We start from the raw sequence: 16380 nt of genomic DNA on the forward strand, positions 1-16380 counted from the left end.
TGCCTGGGTGCCTTGCCATGCCCTTTTCCAGCGTGATGGCAATTATTTCCAACAATTGATATGAAGTCATTTTCCCCCCTCTCCATTTATTTTTGTCATGTCGGGAGTTACTAACCACGTTTGTAACCTTGCCCTGTTGCTGCATATTTTACATTTCTCTGCTTTACTGAAAACCCTAATAAGCTATCGTTTTTATATGCATATGAATATAAAGAGGTGACCAGTTTTTGGAGGTCGCTACTATAGGGTGATGCAATGTTTTCTTCTGTTTGGTTTTTTTAAATATCCAAAAACATGCCCATTTTGCAATGAAAACCCCACTTACAGCTTGAAAGAGCAGAGAAATTTAAGCGGCGTTCAAACATCACTTTTTTGAAAATTAACCTGCGACTTTTTTTCTTGCTTCTCTGCTCTTCTCTCTGCTGTAGGTGGCTTTTTCATTGACAGCCCTTACTGCCAACCACTCAACATCGGTCCTTTTATCATTCACTTGGGCCCTCAAGATTTCTTCTCTGACTTCTAGAGCAAACAGGTTATGCGGTTCGAAAGGTGCTTTTTCACAAATGACTTTTAAAAGCAAGAGCCAACTGGACTCAGAGGGTGGGAGGGAGGATGGGAGGGAGGGACTTCAATATCAAATTTATCTTCCAAAAGAAGTTTGTTTATATTTTTTTAATCCTTTACTTTCCTGAACTCTGAAAAGCAATACTCTCCACCCCGGCTCTCGAAACCACAGCAATAGATGTACATAGGCCATAATTCAGCTGCTTTTGCTTTGCACTAAGGAAAAAAAGAGATGTTTTAAAACCGTGTTTTCATTCTGAGCAACAGCCTGCTGCTCAGTCGAATTAGCTACCTAACTCCGCTTTGGCGCTCGAAAAGGACTCTGAACGATTTTGAGCAATGGGAGGGGAACCCTTTCTCCACCACCATCCCCCGCGGGCAATCTGGCGAGAGGCTTTCAGCCATACCCGCAGCACCGCGTTTGCGGTTATGCTTTTAAAAGCTTCCACCCTAATGCACGGCGTGGCGAAGCCCGACAGCACTTCTTGCTTGCAGGGTGTCCTCTTGTCACTGTTAAGAGTTGCTCTGGAACCCTAGTGGTCCACTGGTCCTTGATGTGCTGTGCATACGAAGTCCAGCATGTGTGGCCAGGATGATGAGACCGGGGCTTGGGCGCCAATTGCTGCTAGGTAGCTTTGGGTAGGAGCTGGCCCTTATCCATCCCATGGGAACAATAGGCCTACCTCAGGGTGTTTCTCGTTTGTTCGACAAGGAGAGCCGTATCATTCGGATATCCAAAATGCAAATTCTCAGGCCGCTCCAAATGAAGATCCCTGCGGATTGTGCCTTTAATGACCAAGGCAGGTGGGGCTTCTGCATGGGACTGGAGCATCGTTGTTAACTGGTCCTCAGCAGGTTTAATGGCCATGTCATTTACCACTTGCTCCAGACCTGCTCATCCAGAGGCATTTGTGTATAAAATAAGCTGAAAATGGTGGCTGTAAGCCGAGGCCGTGGTGGCTGGAAGAGGTAAGCGCTTCTGTTTTCAGCCTGGAGAAGTATTTCTGTTGCTGCCTTTTCAACCATGCTGCTGACTTGCTGCACCTTAGTATGCACATTAGCTTTCCCACCCTGTCTTGAACTATAAAATGTAATATAAATATCTAGGGAGGAGCAAATATATATATATACACCATTTGATTCTTTAAAGGGTTATTCTTTCTCAAAACTGTTGACTTTTTAAGAACGTATTTATTCAGTTAAAGATCAGTGAAGATGTCTTTTTAGCTTTCGTGCTCAAGAAATGAACCTTAAGGGGGCGGGGGAAGATTTGTGTGTTGTATTTAATTCCATTACCAGCAGCTTGGATCATATGAGGATTGCATGGCTGTAAGGCACTTTGGGCGAGTAAGGCTGCAGGTTCAATTCCTATTGTCATAGTTGCAAAATCCCTAGCGCCCCCCCCCCCCATTTGAGATGCCCTCTCCCTGACGAGTCTTGGCGAGCCAATTTAGACAAGCCAGAGGTCTAAAGCACTGTAACAAGGCAGCAGTTTAAGGGACAGGGCACAGCGGAGTGGTAGAGATGTTTTTCATGTAGGGGTCCCCAGTTCAACCCTGGCATCTCTTAAGTAGCATGGGGAAAGAATCCTGCCTGAAACCCTGGAGAGCTGCTGCTGCCAGTCAGCATTAACAATACTGGGTTAGACGGACCAAGGGTCTGACAGTATAAGGCAGCTTCCGATGTTTCTAACATCCTTGTGAGTTTCATTTTGCTGTCTATAGTCCAGCTGTAGTATTCAAACCAAGTGACATAACGTGAAAGCAACTCAGCTGGACCAGACAGAGGTCTGTGTTGTCCATCGACAGGCAACTCTGGTATCCTTGAGGTGTTTTGGACTAAAATTCCTGTAATCCTTAACTACTGGCCATGCTGGCTGGGGCTAGTGGGAGTTCTGGTCCAAAATAGCTAGAGGCACCTGATTGCCTGTCTCTGGTTTTAGTCCAATAAACTCTTTGGCAGTGGCCAGACTGCGCAATGTTCTGCTTATGTACAGAGCTCTTCTCTCTTTGGCTTTTGTGGCTTTCAGCCATCAATAAATTTGTCTAAGCCCCTTTTAATGACATCTCTGCCAGTAGCTGTCATGCCTTCTGTGGCACTGAATTCCATCCATTTTAGATGCCATCTTCTACTGATTTGGGGAGTGGGGCGAGGAAATCCCCTTAGACTTTGGCCACAATCCTATGGATGTTTCAACAGAAAAAAGTCCTACAACTCCCAGCATTCCCGTCAGCATTGCTGTTGTAGAAGTTCTAGGGCTCTTTTTGTCTAAGCATGCATGGGATTGCGCCCTTAAGTGCTTTCACCGGCCAGCCATGGTCATCTCCTGTGGCTTGTGTTGAAAACAGGGCCACCCTGCTGGCTCGAAGAATAGAAGAGGACGTCCTATCATAACCTTAATGAATAAGAAATCAATGTTTTCCTATCAATAATTAAAGCTGATCCATCAACTGATGCTGGGCTTTTTTATTATTAAAAATATATATTAAAGCTTAAAAATCTATGGAGAGCAGGCTTATAAATAGAGCAAATTAAATCCGGCGGCTGCCTGAGAGCATGGCGTGCGGAATGCGTGTTTGCCTCCACATTAAGAGGTTGCTAGTGGAAGGGAGCCTTTAATAAACAATTTTTAATATCACAGGAGGCTGTGGACATAGGGCACTACTGCTGCACTTGCTTTCATTTTTAAAACTATTTAAAGACAACTGCATCCAGGAAGGTACAAAGGAATTCTGTTCCCTGTAGAGACTTATGAAATGGGCAGCACCTGGGAATTGTCCTCCTTACATACCACTGGCCTAGCAAACAAACTGAATGTTTAAGGAGGCTTGCGAAGGCTAACCTCTCCTTTGGAAGTCAAGGGACTGGATCTGCCCCAACGCCCTCCTTTGCAGGAGCGTGGTGCTGCCTCTGAAAAAGGAGATGCACAAAGATTTTGCGGGAGCCCAAGGTTCTGCAAGTGAGGGACTGGGTTCCTACCACTCCCTCCTCATAAGGCTTCATTAGAAAATCAACAGGGACCTTGGGAGCACAGGATTCCCTCTTCCACCCACCTTTACCTCAGATACCTTCTTAATCTTCTCCCGCTCCTGGCGTTTTCCTCCTTGCTCCAAAGGGCTTGAATTCAGCTGGGCCACCCTCTGCTAGGAATGCTGCCCATCCCACTGCGGTGTGTTCATCTGAAGCGCGTCCAGTGGGGCTGGGCAGCCAATGTTAGTGTGAAGATGGCCCATCCGGAACAGGGAGGGCTCCCTGCAGTGTGCTGTCAGTACCTGCCCTGTCCTGCCCCACAGCTCCTGTCCCAATCATGCTCTCACAATCAAAGGCAGCAGCGGCTGGTTGTCCTGCAGGTAGAAGCAGCAATGGAGCCGCCCTTGCTGCAAAGCCAAGCCTTTGCTGAAAAGCGTTACGAACGCTTAATGCCAGACACCTACAGTGGTCAAGGCAGGAGGCGCGTGCCGCTTTAGTGGTGGAACCCGCATCTGGTGCAGGATGTATATCTGTGTACTGGCTATGGAAAAGAAAACAGCTCCTGCCCTCGTCACTAATTGAACCAAATGCCTCGAACAGCCTTCCCCTATCTGGCTGGGCAAGATGGAGGTTGTAGTCCAAACACAGCTGGAGGGCACCCGGTTGAGGGAAGCTGTCCTAGATGTACGTGTGTTTGGAGGAGGCACAGTTCAAATCTCAAAAGCAGCACCGATGCTTCTGTTTCTGGAGAGCAGTTGGCCGTGGCACAAGCTCATCCCATCCTCTCATGCTCCTGGGGCCAGCATCAGCACCATCCAGAGCCATGCGGTAACCTTGGCTTGCAGGCCTTTGTTTGCAAGGCACCCCAGGCTGGGAAACGACGTGTTTCATTTCCTCCAGTGACTTTCAATGAAAATCTTGCTTCTCTTTTTCTTCTTCCAAGAGCTGTGTTCCCGGCTCTACTGCGCTTCCCCTCACCCCCCCCCCTTTACTAAAAGTCAAGGAGAAAACTTTTTTTGCTATTCAGAGCATAAAATGGGAATATACTGTCAGTGAAGTGGGCAGTCTCCCTTTATATTCTTAGGGGCGTTGTCTTGGGCAATGCCAGGAAGGCTAGGGAAGGAAAACAAGGGCTGTGAAGTCCTTCACAAGATGAACACCTCCTACTTCTGGACACGAAAGCTGGACAGAGGGTGGAAGAAGTCCTTAAATGTGTCTGTTCTCTGCTGTTGTCCCATGGTTGTGCGAAGGCACTCCCTAAGGGGCGACGATACAAGGCTGACCAAAACGTTGAGCAGTCAAAACGATGTGATGACTACCTCGAGTTCACACGTTCATTACACGAGAGGGAAACAGACACAAACCTGAAGTGCACAAGAATTACACAAATTTCTAATTGCGAACCCCCCTGCCCCTGCCCAAATATGGTTTGGAGGGTGGCTGACGGACCCCAGCTGAAAAGGAGGGGCATTCTAGATGGGGTATGTGCTTGAAAGCAGCCAGCTGTAGAGTTCACTGGATATGCTGTCCAAGGATTACCTTCCAGTGGGGTGCAAGTGTGGAGTTAACTGGGTGTGCCACCTGAAAAACCCAGTGATCTATCAATGATCCTACACGAATAGCCGGAAGGGAGAATGTTTTAATTGGTCCGTTTTGATTCCAAGCGTGCGTGCCACTTAATCCACAAACGTGGAAGGTGAGCAGACTGGAGATGGACACCGTTGTATGGCGCTTATAGCACTAATACATTTCCGTAGAAAAGTCTTCGTTCAAAAGGTGAGGCACTGCCTCTTCTTGAAGGCATGACCACTCAAGTGCACAGGGTAGGGCTGGGCCAGGTGCCTAGGGAACAGGTACCTGAGACGTAAAAAGTGTGGTTTCGTTTTACATGTCTTAAGCCAGCTCTTCCTCAATACAGATATGGAGCAAAGAGTGTCACTGCCCCCCACAAAGGCAAGCAAACACGAACGGAGGTGCTCTGAGAAACTCGCTCCCTCTGCTGTTTCCATGGCAGAGTTAGGCTGTGTACCAAGAAGCACTCCAGTCTCCTCCAAGAACTCAGGCAGCTCCTGTGGGCTTGTGGGCTCTATAAAGATGCTCTGGAAGAACTACATTCATTGGCCGACTACCTGTTCCGAATACTGTCCTCATGCGCCAAAGACCACTCATTAAGGGCCAATTTCCACAGATGCTTTTTCCACATGGTGAAATCAGGCCAGAGCTCACTTTTTCCACTGGATTCCTCAGTGCTGAAACATACCCTGCAAGTAATCCAGATTATGACTCAAACCAAAACAGGCATTTGCAACTACAGCAGGACCAAAATAATTGAAAGCTCCATATATACATATCTTTCTATTGGTAGGTGAATCTTTTGGCTCCCAGTGCTTTAGGATAAATATATTGGGGGTAAGAATGATTACACCTGGTGCCGTGTGTTGAGCTACAACTCCCATAATCCCCAGTCATTGGCCAGGCTGGCTAGAGTTTACAGGAGTTGTTATAAGTGATGTCAGTTTTCTGGCAACTTTTCTGAAGCCCAGGAAAGCTAGGTGCAATTATTTTTCTTGTATTCCAGTAAGCAACAAAACTTTAAAAAGTGCCCCATGTTAATTTTTTTGTCCAAGTACTCCACAAGTGTCTGACCTGAAATATTTAAGGGAAAACATGTTATGTTATATAGATCTTATTGGAATACTTGGAAAAATTGAAAGGCAGTAGTCCATACTTACCTTACATTGTGTAAATTTAAGGGAAAACCCCCCCCAGAGGTACTGAAAATTGTTGATGCACTATAATAAATTTTAGCAACCTGAAGAACTGTGTATGATATGTTGACAACCACTCAACTATTTCAACAACTTTCTTCCACTAACATCGTTGGGGCACCTTCAGTTTTGCTATCACTCATTATTTCCATTCCACGCTGAGACGTAGATGTCTTTCAGTGACAAGTATGTATGTATTCGCTCACAAATGTAGTAAAGATAATCACCTGCAAAACATCACAATTGCAACTTTGAAGCTGCCAAAATTGACTAGTATTTGTGGTTGGCATACATTCATTGTTATTAATGAATTTATGAAATGGAAATATTGCCAGGGGCCAATATAAAGCACTGGAAAAATTTCCACCCACATCACTGGTTGTTGTACAAAACACCTGGAGGGCATCAGGTTGTAGGAGGCTGGAATGGACATTATTGGGCTAGTTGGCTACATAGTCTGGATTCAATCTAAGGCAGTTTCCCCCACCATCAGAAGTCCAGCAGGGCCTTCTCTATGGTGGCAGCCTTTCTTTGGAGCTCCTCTAGGGCAGTTTGCCTTACACCATCATTAATGTCCCACTCCGGACTGCGCTAATCGCTCATACCATTGAACTGAGCTGTTTTGTGATTGTCCCTGCCAGTTGGTTTACTGTCAGGTTTTCCCCAGGCTGTGCAATGTCAACTCTTTGGATTACCAGATTGACACCCCCAAACCCACCAGTGGAACAACCTGGTGGCTCTTTGGCTTGCTCTCTTTCCTGGTGCCCGCCCCCCAATAAGTATGGCAGCCTACCTGTGCGGGCCTACAACTCCCAGCATGCCCCAGCCAACCATGCCTGCTGGAGCATGCTGGGAGTTGCAGGCCAAGGCAGCTGGAGGGTGCCAGGTCGGAGAAGGCAGCATCAGGGTCCCTGCACTGTCTATGCTCTGGCCCCAGCTGCAACACACACACAGCTTAAAACAAGGGGTACCAGCCACGGCGAGTGGCAACAGCCCCCTCCCCAAGGCAGCTAGCGGAGCAACAGGTCATGGGGCTCAGCTGCCCTACTCCACCCTTTGAAGCGCAGTGCTGTGGGCTGCTCGGACCAGAAAGTTCAACGCCAGCATGGAGGGGAGTAAGGTGCAAGGTTAAATCAGATGCCAAAAAAGGAAGCAGGCTCTCAATACACAGTCCGGCATTACCCAGGGCAAATTGAGTAAAAGGCTTGTCCAGGGGAAGGGAGGAATGCTTGTGGGGAGATTAGTGTGGTGAACAAGGCCTGCTTTTTTAAATTAACCTCTGGGAGCAATCTGGTTGATGATCCACTCATAATCCCTTGGTGTGCCTCTCCCTGTCAGAAAGGAAGCTAGGATAGCAACAGAGCCCTACACCGCGTGGTCTGCCTGGAGAGGCTGAGCCTCTAAGCAAGATGTTACCCCCCCACACACACACACACAGCCAGAGTGTGTCTCCATTAGCGTGCGCCTTTCTGCCAGCAACAGGGCCATTTCCTCCTGCACAAAGCAAGCGGCGTCTCCTATCCCAACCAAGCCTCTGAGCACTTAGGTCTGCTCCCCCCCCCCGCCCCAAAAGAGCTAAATAAAGGAGAGGGGAGCAGGGTGGGTGGGAGAAAGGCTCCTAAGCTATTAGCAATGAAGAAAATACTGTAGCAGTGTTCCCTTAAGGTTTTGAAAGCTGGTTCAGCAAAACCCAAGTACCATTGGAAGCTGCCTCGTCTAGGGTGAGATCATTGAGCGAGCTTGGGGTTCAAGGAAAGGGGGGCTGTGTAGCTCACTGCTCAGAGGATACCCCATGAGCCCCACGCACAATCGCATAGGCTCAATTCCATGTGGAACCTGAAGCTTCCAAAATTGCAACTGGTCATTCTGATGAGCATCAGTCCTGGAACCTAGTAAGGGTCATGGCATCTGTCTCTTGGAACAAATCAATCGCTGATTAAGGTACACCAGACAGAAGTGGTCAGCTGCTGTGCCTATACCCCTTGAGATCAGTCCTAGAATACTTTGCAATCCATGGGGATTCAACACATGCTGCCGGAGGGGCTCAGGTGGTACTAAAGTTCCAGGTTCAATCCCCGGCATTGCTAGGTAGGGCTGGAAAAGAATCCTGCCTGGAGCCCTCAAGAACTGCTGCCAGACAGTGTCCACAATACTGAGCTACATGGACCAAGGGCCTGACTCCGTATAAGGAGGTTCTGATGTTCCTACATGCCAACCAAGACAAATATAGCATGTGAATTGGGTCATTATGGCTGAATCTGCAATTCCCCGTGACTGGCATGTATGGATTGGAGGTGTTAGATCCCAGAAAACTTGCAACTCGTACCCAGGATCCCATGGGAGGTTTCTTGCCTGTCAGGGCAAGTACTTGGTGGATTACCTTGCTAAGGCACTCTCTTAGTGGTAGCGGTCTCTCTCTAAAATGAGCTTAAATAGCAACCAAGGCTTATAAAGTGTTGGGCTTGTCTATATTGGGACAGCCAGGCTCAAAAGTGCCCTTAGCCACGAAGCTCAGCAGCTGCCCTTGGGCAAAACCACCAGCCCTTCAGCAGAGTCTTCATTATGGAGGTGGGGGGAAGAAAAGAGGAAGAAAACTGTCAGATGTTCTGTACGCTGAACGGTGCTAGAGGGATTCATCAGACCCAGCAAGCCGTGCATCCAAAGTGTAGTTTTCAAGGGCTAAGAAAAGGATGAGCTGGGAATGTTGAGCATCCGAGTTGCTCCATGTGCCAAGAGCCTGAGGCCACTTCAGACATGCCCAATGGTCCTCATCCACCAGGGCTTCTCCTGTGAAAGGGGGGGAGGGAGCGCAAGCATTGCTGTTGTTGTGATGGGATGCATGCTGCTCTCCAGAATGCCACTCTGCTGACTGGGGTAGAGAAGAGCAAGGGCTGCCTGCAGAAACCAAGCATCGTAAGCTCAGGGGTAGAGCACCTCTCCTGCACGTAGGAAGCTACAGCTTCAATTCCCGGCAACTCCAGGAAGGGCTGGCAAAGAGCCCAGCTTGAGAACTCGGCCAGTTGGTGCCAACAATTTTGAACTAGATGAACCAACTGTCCGATTCCACAGAAGGCCGTTTCCTTGTGTCTACCCAAGATTTTTCCTAATTTTTGATAGGGAGGGAAATTATATGGGTTGTCCTCTTGCTTAAACATACTGACATACTGAGTGGATAATACTGCCACCAAAAGATTAAATAAGAGACAATGAAAAATAGTAATACAATTTTACTAGTTTATATATCAATCCATAAATCTACACACTGCAACTACTCTACTATGATGTCCACATGTCTATTATTGATGGAGTTACAGTATATTTTTGGTATTATTAAACAATAATATTCATGTACACAGTTAAGGAGAAGAGAAATAAATGCTGGGGCACCACATGGCCTCGCCTCTTGTCGTCTCAGGTTGCATTAGCTAGCATTAGTCTGGTCAACAAGAAAAATAACGTAGAAATACAAATTATCTTTATATACAAACCAGTGCCTCTTATTGTAACCAGCTTATTACTCACACGCCGCACACAATAAAAGTTTATCCGCTGATAACAATAGCTATTTCAGCATAGCACAAACCAGTATAAATTAAAAAAAAAATACAAAGGTGCAAAAACCTCCATTCTACAGCTTTTCTGGTGAGAAGTTTTGGATTATCTAAGCGCTCAGAAATCCAAGCAGCATTAGTACCTACCAGTGTAGTTACAAGAAGCGGGGGGGGGGGGGGGGGAGGCGACGACAAAAAACCCAACCCAGCCATCAGAGCTGCCCAAACGCGGAAGAGCCTGCACAGAGATGAGACGATGATTCTAGCAACAGCAATGGCCAAGGTGGCATTTCCTCCCTCCCCCCCCATCTTGCTTGTTTTTGTCCTGTTCCCATCTATGTGCAAAACTAAAAAAGAACCCAAGAAGCTCATAGAAAAGCAAAATGGAAAGAGGTTGAAAAAGAAATCAGAGTTATCATACATAATGCTTGTAAATTAAAGTACAAAGTTGCTGTTTTGGGGACGAGATTGGGTTGGACCAAAGCTAAGGTGAACATGGGCCTGCTGAAATCAATGGGAGGAGTTAGTCATGACTGAAGTTCCACTAATTTCAATGGGAACTACGTTCAGGTAACATGGGACTGGATCCATCCCGCTGAAACGATAGAGGGGCATTATATCGTTTGGAACATGAACCATGTGCAAAACGAACTCTGGTTGTTCTCGCTTTTTGTGCAGAGATGGGAGGGCTTGCTATGGTGATAGGTGCTTTAAAAGGGGGGGGAGGGAGACTTCCCACCCCCAAGTTGCATAGAATTGATTAGTGACAAAGGATTATATGCTGGACATAAGAGAGAGACAAAGGTAGGTGCACACACAGACATTTGGAGGAAGAGATCCTGCTTCAAAAGATAACCATGCAACTCCCCACTGGTTAGGGCAGGGAGGAGGACGAGGCGTCTGGTCTCTGGCACTGACATAACTTCTTGTTAATGAGTATTTATTCCTTTCCTATGCCTTTCAAATAAAATCTTTAAAAAGTTATAACTGTAAAAAAAGCTCTCATCTGTAAACTTAATAAGTTAGAGGTTTTGGTAAGTTTTCGTACCTAGGCCTGCAAAATGCCTCCAGCCAGACTGCAGAATGGAGTGTTTTTATTTTTCCTCCGAAAAGAGCTTCGGGCTACAGTTACACCCCCTGGTTAAATAATCAGTAGTATGAAGACCCCACGTCTCGCCACAAGCCTTGCGACGGGAGCCTCGCATCCGGCTGGGGCCACTGACCTGTGGGGAAGCCCCGGCATGCGCGGTTGTGTTTCTAGAGTCTATGTACATTCTGGTCCTCTCTCCCATGTGGCACCTGGCCGAGGCAGGCACCGGAAGGCAGAAGGTGTCCCGTGGGAGGCGGGCCCACGGCCCCGCCTCAGAGGGCTGCCAGCCGCTCAGCACGTCTCTTTCCCTTGAACACCCGTCACGGTCTTTATCGAGCTCAGCGTTCGGTTGAACCAGGTCTTCCGAGAGGCCTGCACCTCGTTCAGCGCCTGCCCCAGGTCATGCTCGAGGTCCTGAAAGACAACAACACGGGATTGACCACAAGGAACCCAGGAAAGCGAGAGCACAGCTGCTGCAGGCCAGGCACAACAGCACAACCTGAATGCTAATCCAGCCCCCCCGCATGTTGGACTACAACTCCCATCAACCTGCTCACTGGCTTTGTTGCTGGGGCCAATGGGACTTCCAGTCCAACACATCTGAAGGGCGCCAGGCTGGGGCGGGCTCTTCTAATCACTTCCAGTTCAGCTAAAAAAACAAACCCGGCCTATTCACACGTCACCTTGTGAAGGGAACACGTCCCCAAGCCCAGTAACGTTTCATTCTGAGTGGGCAGAGGCGCCCCCCGCTCTGCAAAGCACGCCATGGTTCAGAAAGCCACAGCTCGTTCTGCCACCCGTTTCCTTGGGCACCCAGATGGCCGGGGTGGGGGCTTCGCGCCTGAGACCAGAAGTGGAAGGTCTCTGAAGAGGCCGGGGGCCGCTGCCCTCTGGAGCAGCCTCCCCAGCCTGGTGCTCCCCAGGGGTGTTGGGACTATAATGCCCAGAATCCCCCAGCTAGCAAAGCTGGCTGGGGGATTCTGGGAGGTGTCGTCCAATGCCTCTGGAAGGCTCCAGGTTGGAGGAGGCTGGAATAGCCTCCTCCTGCCATGGCTCCTCAGTGGCTGGGGATTCAGAGCAACGCAGCCTCTGAACTCGGACGTTCCCACGCTGCTGTGCTGGCAAACAGCCGCCGATCAGTGTCGCTGCTGCCTCCCAAAACATGCCTGGGGGCCTTCGCCACGCCCAGTGGCAGAGTGCTCCATGCATTAATTCCACTTTGTGATAAGAGGTCCTCTTTTTGCAGTCTGACCTAAATATACTGCCCATCTGCTTCCCCCACAAGTTCAAGTATAATGGGAGAGGGAGATTTTTTTTCTTTACTACACATGCATCACTTTGGGGGGAAATTGTTTTGAAACAGATCTCCTCCAAAGTGCACTTAGTATGAGAGTTACGAATCAAATATGATTTTTGAAATTTCCACCCCACAAAGCCTGAAGGGGATGGGTAGGGAGTGCCCCCCCACCCGTCTATGAAGTGGATGGGGTGAGCAAGAACATACAACATTCATTTATTTATTACATTTATATACCTCCCAACTGGCAGATGCCTTTGGGGCGCATACATTTTCCCCTCCCACCAGCACCACCAGGTAGGTGGCAAGCACTAACACACCACACGGTGTCCTGGTGCCCACGCCACGGCTCCCCAGGGCTTCTTTGAATGGGTGGGAGCAAGTCAGCAAGCGGCTCCCACCTGGCCCACCGAGCTGAACAGCCCGAGGACGTTCCCTCCCAGGGTGGCTTAACGTGACGTCTGAAGCCGGAACTGCTGGTTGTTGGGGGAAATACAACCTAGAGTTCGAACCCAACAACAACTCACGGGTTCTGTAGCTCTGCCTGGCCACAGCGGGAGCAATCGAGCAGCGAGAGCCAGCATACTCGCCCGCTCCTGCCTCCTTCACAACAACCCAGGGTTTAAATAAACCTGGGTTGTTGTGACGTGTGAACTGGGTCTGCACAGAACAAAAACGGATGTTTTAAAGAGCCCCCTCCCCATGTCCACTGAGGTCCCTTCTGGCTTGGCCCGAGTCACCAAAGCAAGGTGGGAAAATGGTTGCCTTAGGCTTAGAGCAAGGGTGGGCAACTCATGGCCCTCCAGATGTTTTGGCTACAACTCCCAGCATCCCTCATCATTGGCTATGCTGCCTAGGGCTCATGGGAGTTTATTTATTTATTTATTAAATTTATTAATCGCCCATCTGACTGGTCACCCAGCCACTCTGGGCGATGTACAACCCACCATAAAACAATTTAAAACAATAAAATTTTACCATAAACATTTTTTTTTAAAATACCCTAACCCACCCCAAATGCCTGCCTGAACAACCACGTTTTTAATGCACGACGGAAGCTCATTAAAGAGGGGGCATGACGGAGTTCCCTAGGGAGGGAGTTCCACAGAGTGGGGGCCACCACAGAAAAGGCCCTCTCCCTCGTTGTAGAGGGAGTTGTAGGCCAAAAGATCTGGAGGGCCACCCATCGCGTACCCCTGGCTCAGATAATTCAGCAATTGGTGGGACAGACCACAATCTGCATTTGTGGCGAGGGGGGCACCTTGGGGATTCTCTGGGGCCACAGGAGTAGGTGTGCTGGAGCTCACGGGGCCACTAAGAACGTGAGGCAGGTGAACCTGCCCTCCATGAATGGAGTTGCCCCAAGACAACTCGGGATGACTGGGGAAGCAAGCAAACAAGCAGAGAAAGATGCGATGGGAGAGAAAAAGCGGTGCGGGGCCTCCGGCGCAGCTGCTTAACAACGCAGTTTCCACTGAACAGTTTAAAAGGAGACGCTCGCCCTCGTGCTTCCAGAGAAAAGGGAGCAGGTGTGTAACAACAGCTGCTGCTCAAGGCCCAGGAAGCACGGAGAGCCGGGGAACCTCGCTGCGGGCGACAAGGCCCACCTCCACCAGCTGCCACTCACCCTGGCCGCCCACCACTCCCTGGGCCCCCAATTCCTGCCTTTCTGCAAAGGATCTCAGGATCCCATCACCGCCTCAACCCCGCACACTTGAATTAACATTCAGCAGCAGGGCAGGCTTCGGATGGTCAACCATGCCGACTCGGGGGGCCTCTTTCCAGAACCCGAGCTCTCGTTCATTTTACGCGCAGAACCCGAGCCTTTCAGCTGAAGAACACGGCCTTTTGGAGATGCCCCCGACCCCCAACTCTATGGAGCAGGGGCTCAGGACGCGTACACATGCCGCACCTGCTGCCAAAGCCGAGGCGCCGCCTACCTGGATCTTGCACTCCGCCTCCACCAGCTGCAGTTTGGTCTGGGCCAGCTCCAGTTCCATCTCCCGCAGCTGGTTCTTCAGAGCCTCCTTCTCCTCATCCGTCTCCTCGTCGGAGCCCTCCCGGGCGACGCTGGCCACCTTCACCCGCCCTTCTTTGCTGAAAAGCTCCCGGCAGCGGTCGCAGTCGTCGACTTTTTGCTGAAGCCGAGAGCGTCGGACCGTTAGCATCTCTCCCTCCAGCATCAATTCCCCACAGCGTGCCCAGCTGTGGCCTGGGTGGGCAGCAACAGCAGGACGGGGGCACGGGACCCGTCTGGCAGCCCTCTGCCTCGCCCCCTGAACCCTGAGCCTGCCTATCGGGAGCCTTGGTCCTGGCATGAGCCACTCTGGTCTGAGGAAACTGTCAGCGAACTGCTGCAACTTTGAACAAACCCTTCCATAGCTCCGTGGGATGCCTCTTTTCAGTTCCTGCCCAGCCACAGAATGACCTGTGGGCGGGTGGGGTGCAAATCCCCCCTTCCACCTTCTGTCTGTGGGAGAGGACCGCCCCCCCCACCCCAGAGCCCAGAGCAGACCCCCACCCCCAGCCAGGATTTCCGCAGGCCCTGTGCCCGCCACCCACGTGTGCTGGTGTTTGCGCCGTCAGGCATCCCGCTTCAGTCTCCGATTGATTCACACATTCAAAGGGGTGGGGGTTGGACAGAGGATAAAGGGAGCTGAAAGGAAGCCCGGAAGCCCAGGGAGACTGGGGGCTCCTAATTCATCCTGCTTCCATGCTGGGAAACAGCAGCAGGGTAACTGCTGGAACTGTATTTGAGGTCAAAATAAAAAAGCCATCCCCTGCCTTCCTGTAAGGACCCCAAGGGGACACCCAGGGTCCCTTCCAGACTCAGAGGAACATGGAGTGAAGGAAGACAAATGGTTGTGGCAGGAACAGGCGGAAATTGCCTCCAAGGGGATTTGGGGAGACAGCCCTGAATCCATAATGCCGAGCTCTTGCCCTGAGCCCCCCCATTCCACCCACCGCTTTGCTCTGGCAAAGGCCCTTACCCGAATCTTCTCAATTTCAGCTTTATTTGCCAGCTGCTGCTTCTCCAGCCTCTCACTCAATTGGGAGCAGATCTACAAAGCAAGACAGAGAGATCAGAAGCAGAGCCCTGCAGGTCAGACCGAAGATCCGTCTTCCCGGTCCTGGCGGTGGCCAGCCAGATGCCTTCATGAAGGCAACTGGTCTTCTCCACGGTTGCACCAGCCAGCAGCAGGTTTTGAGTGGTAGACTGCTTCAGAAGGTGGCGGTTCTGTTTACACATTGCGGCTGACAACCACGGATTGGGCTCTCCTCCATGGACTGCTCTCATCGCCTTCCAGAGCCATCTCAGCTAGTGGCTGTCAATACAACCCGGGGCAGCCAGTTCTGAAAGTTGGCTATGCACTGTGTGGGGAAGGCCTTTCCTTGGCCTGTGCTGGATCCCGTGCCCCTCAAGGTCACCGGGCGACTCCAAGCTCTGGTGTTATGAGAGCGAGAGGGAGGAAGAAGCGTCTCTCCAGCCACTCCATTCCACAGACCATTTTATAAACTCCCGCCTTTCCCCTTACCTCTAAACAAGGGGTCCCCAATCCCCGGGCCGCGGACTGGGACCAGTCTGTGGCCTGTTAGGAACCGGGCTGCAGTAGGGGTGTGTGAAACCCCCTTACCTTGGGTCCATGGGGGGGGCCGGGGGAGGCGATCCGTCCCTCCCCCCCAGAATCCTTGCTGGCCCCGGCCGGCTCCAGCCGCTGGCGGACTTCCGGCCACTGGGACGCAAATGTGTCCCTGTTCACATGTGTCCCTGTTTTTCAAGTAATTTGCTACGTAAATCTTTACGTAGCCTATTACTGCAAAGAACAGGGACGCCATTTGTGTCCCAGCGGCCCGAAGTCCGCCAGCAAAACCATCCCCGCCCGGTCCGTGGAAAAATTGTCTTCCATGAGACCGGTCCCTGGTGCCAGAAAGGTTGGGGACTGCTGCTCAAATCCCCAAACGCTTTTGCCTGTCCTCGCATGGGAGGGAGTAGCAGCCCCTTGGTCATTTGGCTGCCCTTCTCTGCCCCCTTCCAACCTCAAAGACAGCCTTGCACAACCTGGTGCCCTCCAGATGTGTTGGACTACAACCCCCACAACCCCCTGCTGGCTGGGGGATTCTGGGAGTTGTAGTCCAACA

At 50.4% G+C, this 16380-nt stretch overlaps 2 protein-coding genes across 8 annotated transcripts in view; one reads left to right on the top strand and one right to left on the bottom strand.

The window, feature by feature from the left end:
• The window catches only part of STRBP (spermatid perinuclear RNA binding protein), a 117825-nt gene extending 114808 nt beyond the window's left edge, over nucleotides 1–3017 (top strand). For both annotated transcript variants that reach the window (XM_084820833.1, XM_084820834.1), the window contains exon 18: nucleotides 429–3017. In XM_084820833.1, coding sequence (XP_084676959.1) covers nucleotides 429–523 — 95 coding nt within the window. In that variant the 3' untranslated portion in view covers nucleotides 524–3017. The remainder of the gene's footprint in view (nucleotides 1–428) is intronic.
• A 6496-nt stretch (nucleotides 3018–9513) lies between these two features.
• Nucleotides 9514–16380, bottom strand: part of RABGAP1 (RAB GTPase activating protein 1) — a 102153-nt gene continuing 95286 nt past the window's right edge. For all 6 annotated transcript variants that reach the window (XR_014785867.1, XM_084820829.1, XM_084820826.1 and 3 more), the window contains 3 exons: nucleotides 15231–15302; nucleotides 14181–14378; nucleotides 9514–11357 (listed from right to left, as the gene is read on the bottom strand). Coding sequence is in view for 5 of the 6 variants with exons in the window: in XM_084820829.1 (XP_084676955.1) it covers nucleotides 11235–11357; nucleotides 14181–14378; nucleotides 15231–15302 (393 nt within the window). In the remaining variant the exon portion in view is untranslated. The remainder of the gene's footprint in view (nucleotides 11358–14180; nucleotides 14379–15230; nucleotides 15303–16380) is intronic.

This window comes from Heloderma suspectum, chromosome 14 (assembly GCF_057233095.1).
Source record: "Heloderma suspectum isolate Gila_16-S chromosome 14, 16-S_ref, whole genome shotgun sequence".
NCBI classification, from domain to species: Eukaryota; Metazoa; Chordata; class Lepidosauria; order Squamata; family Helodermatidae; genus Heloderma; species Heloderma suspectum.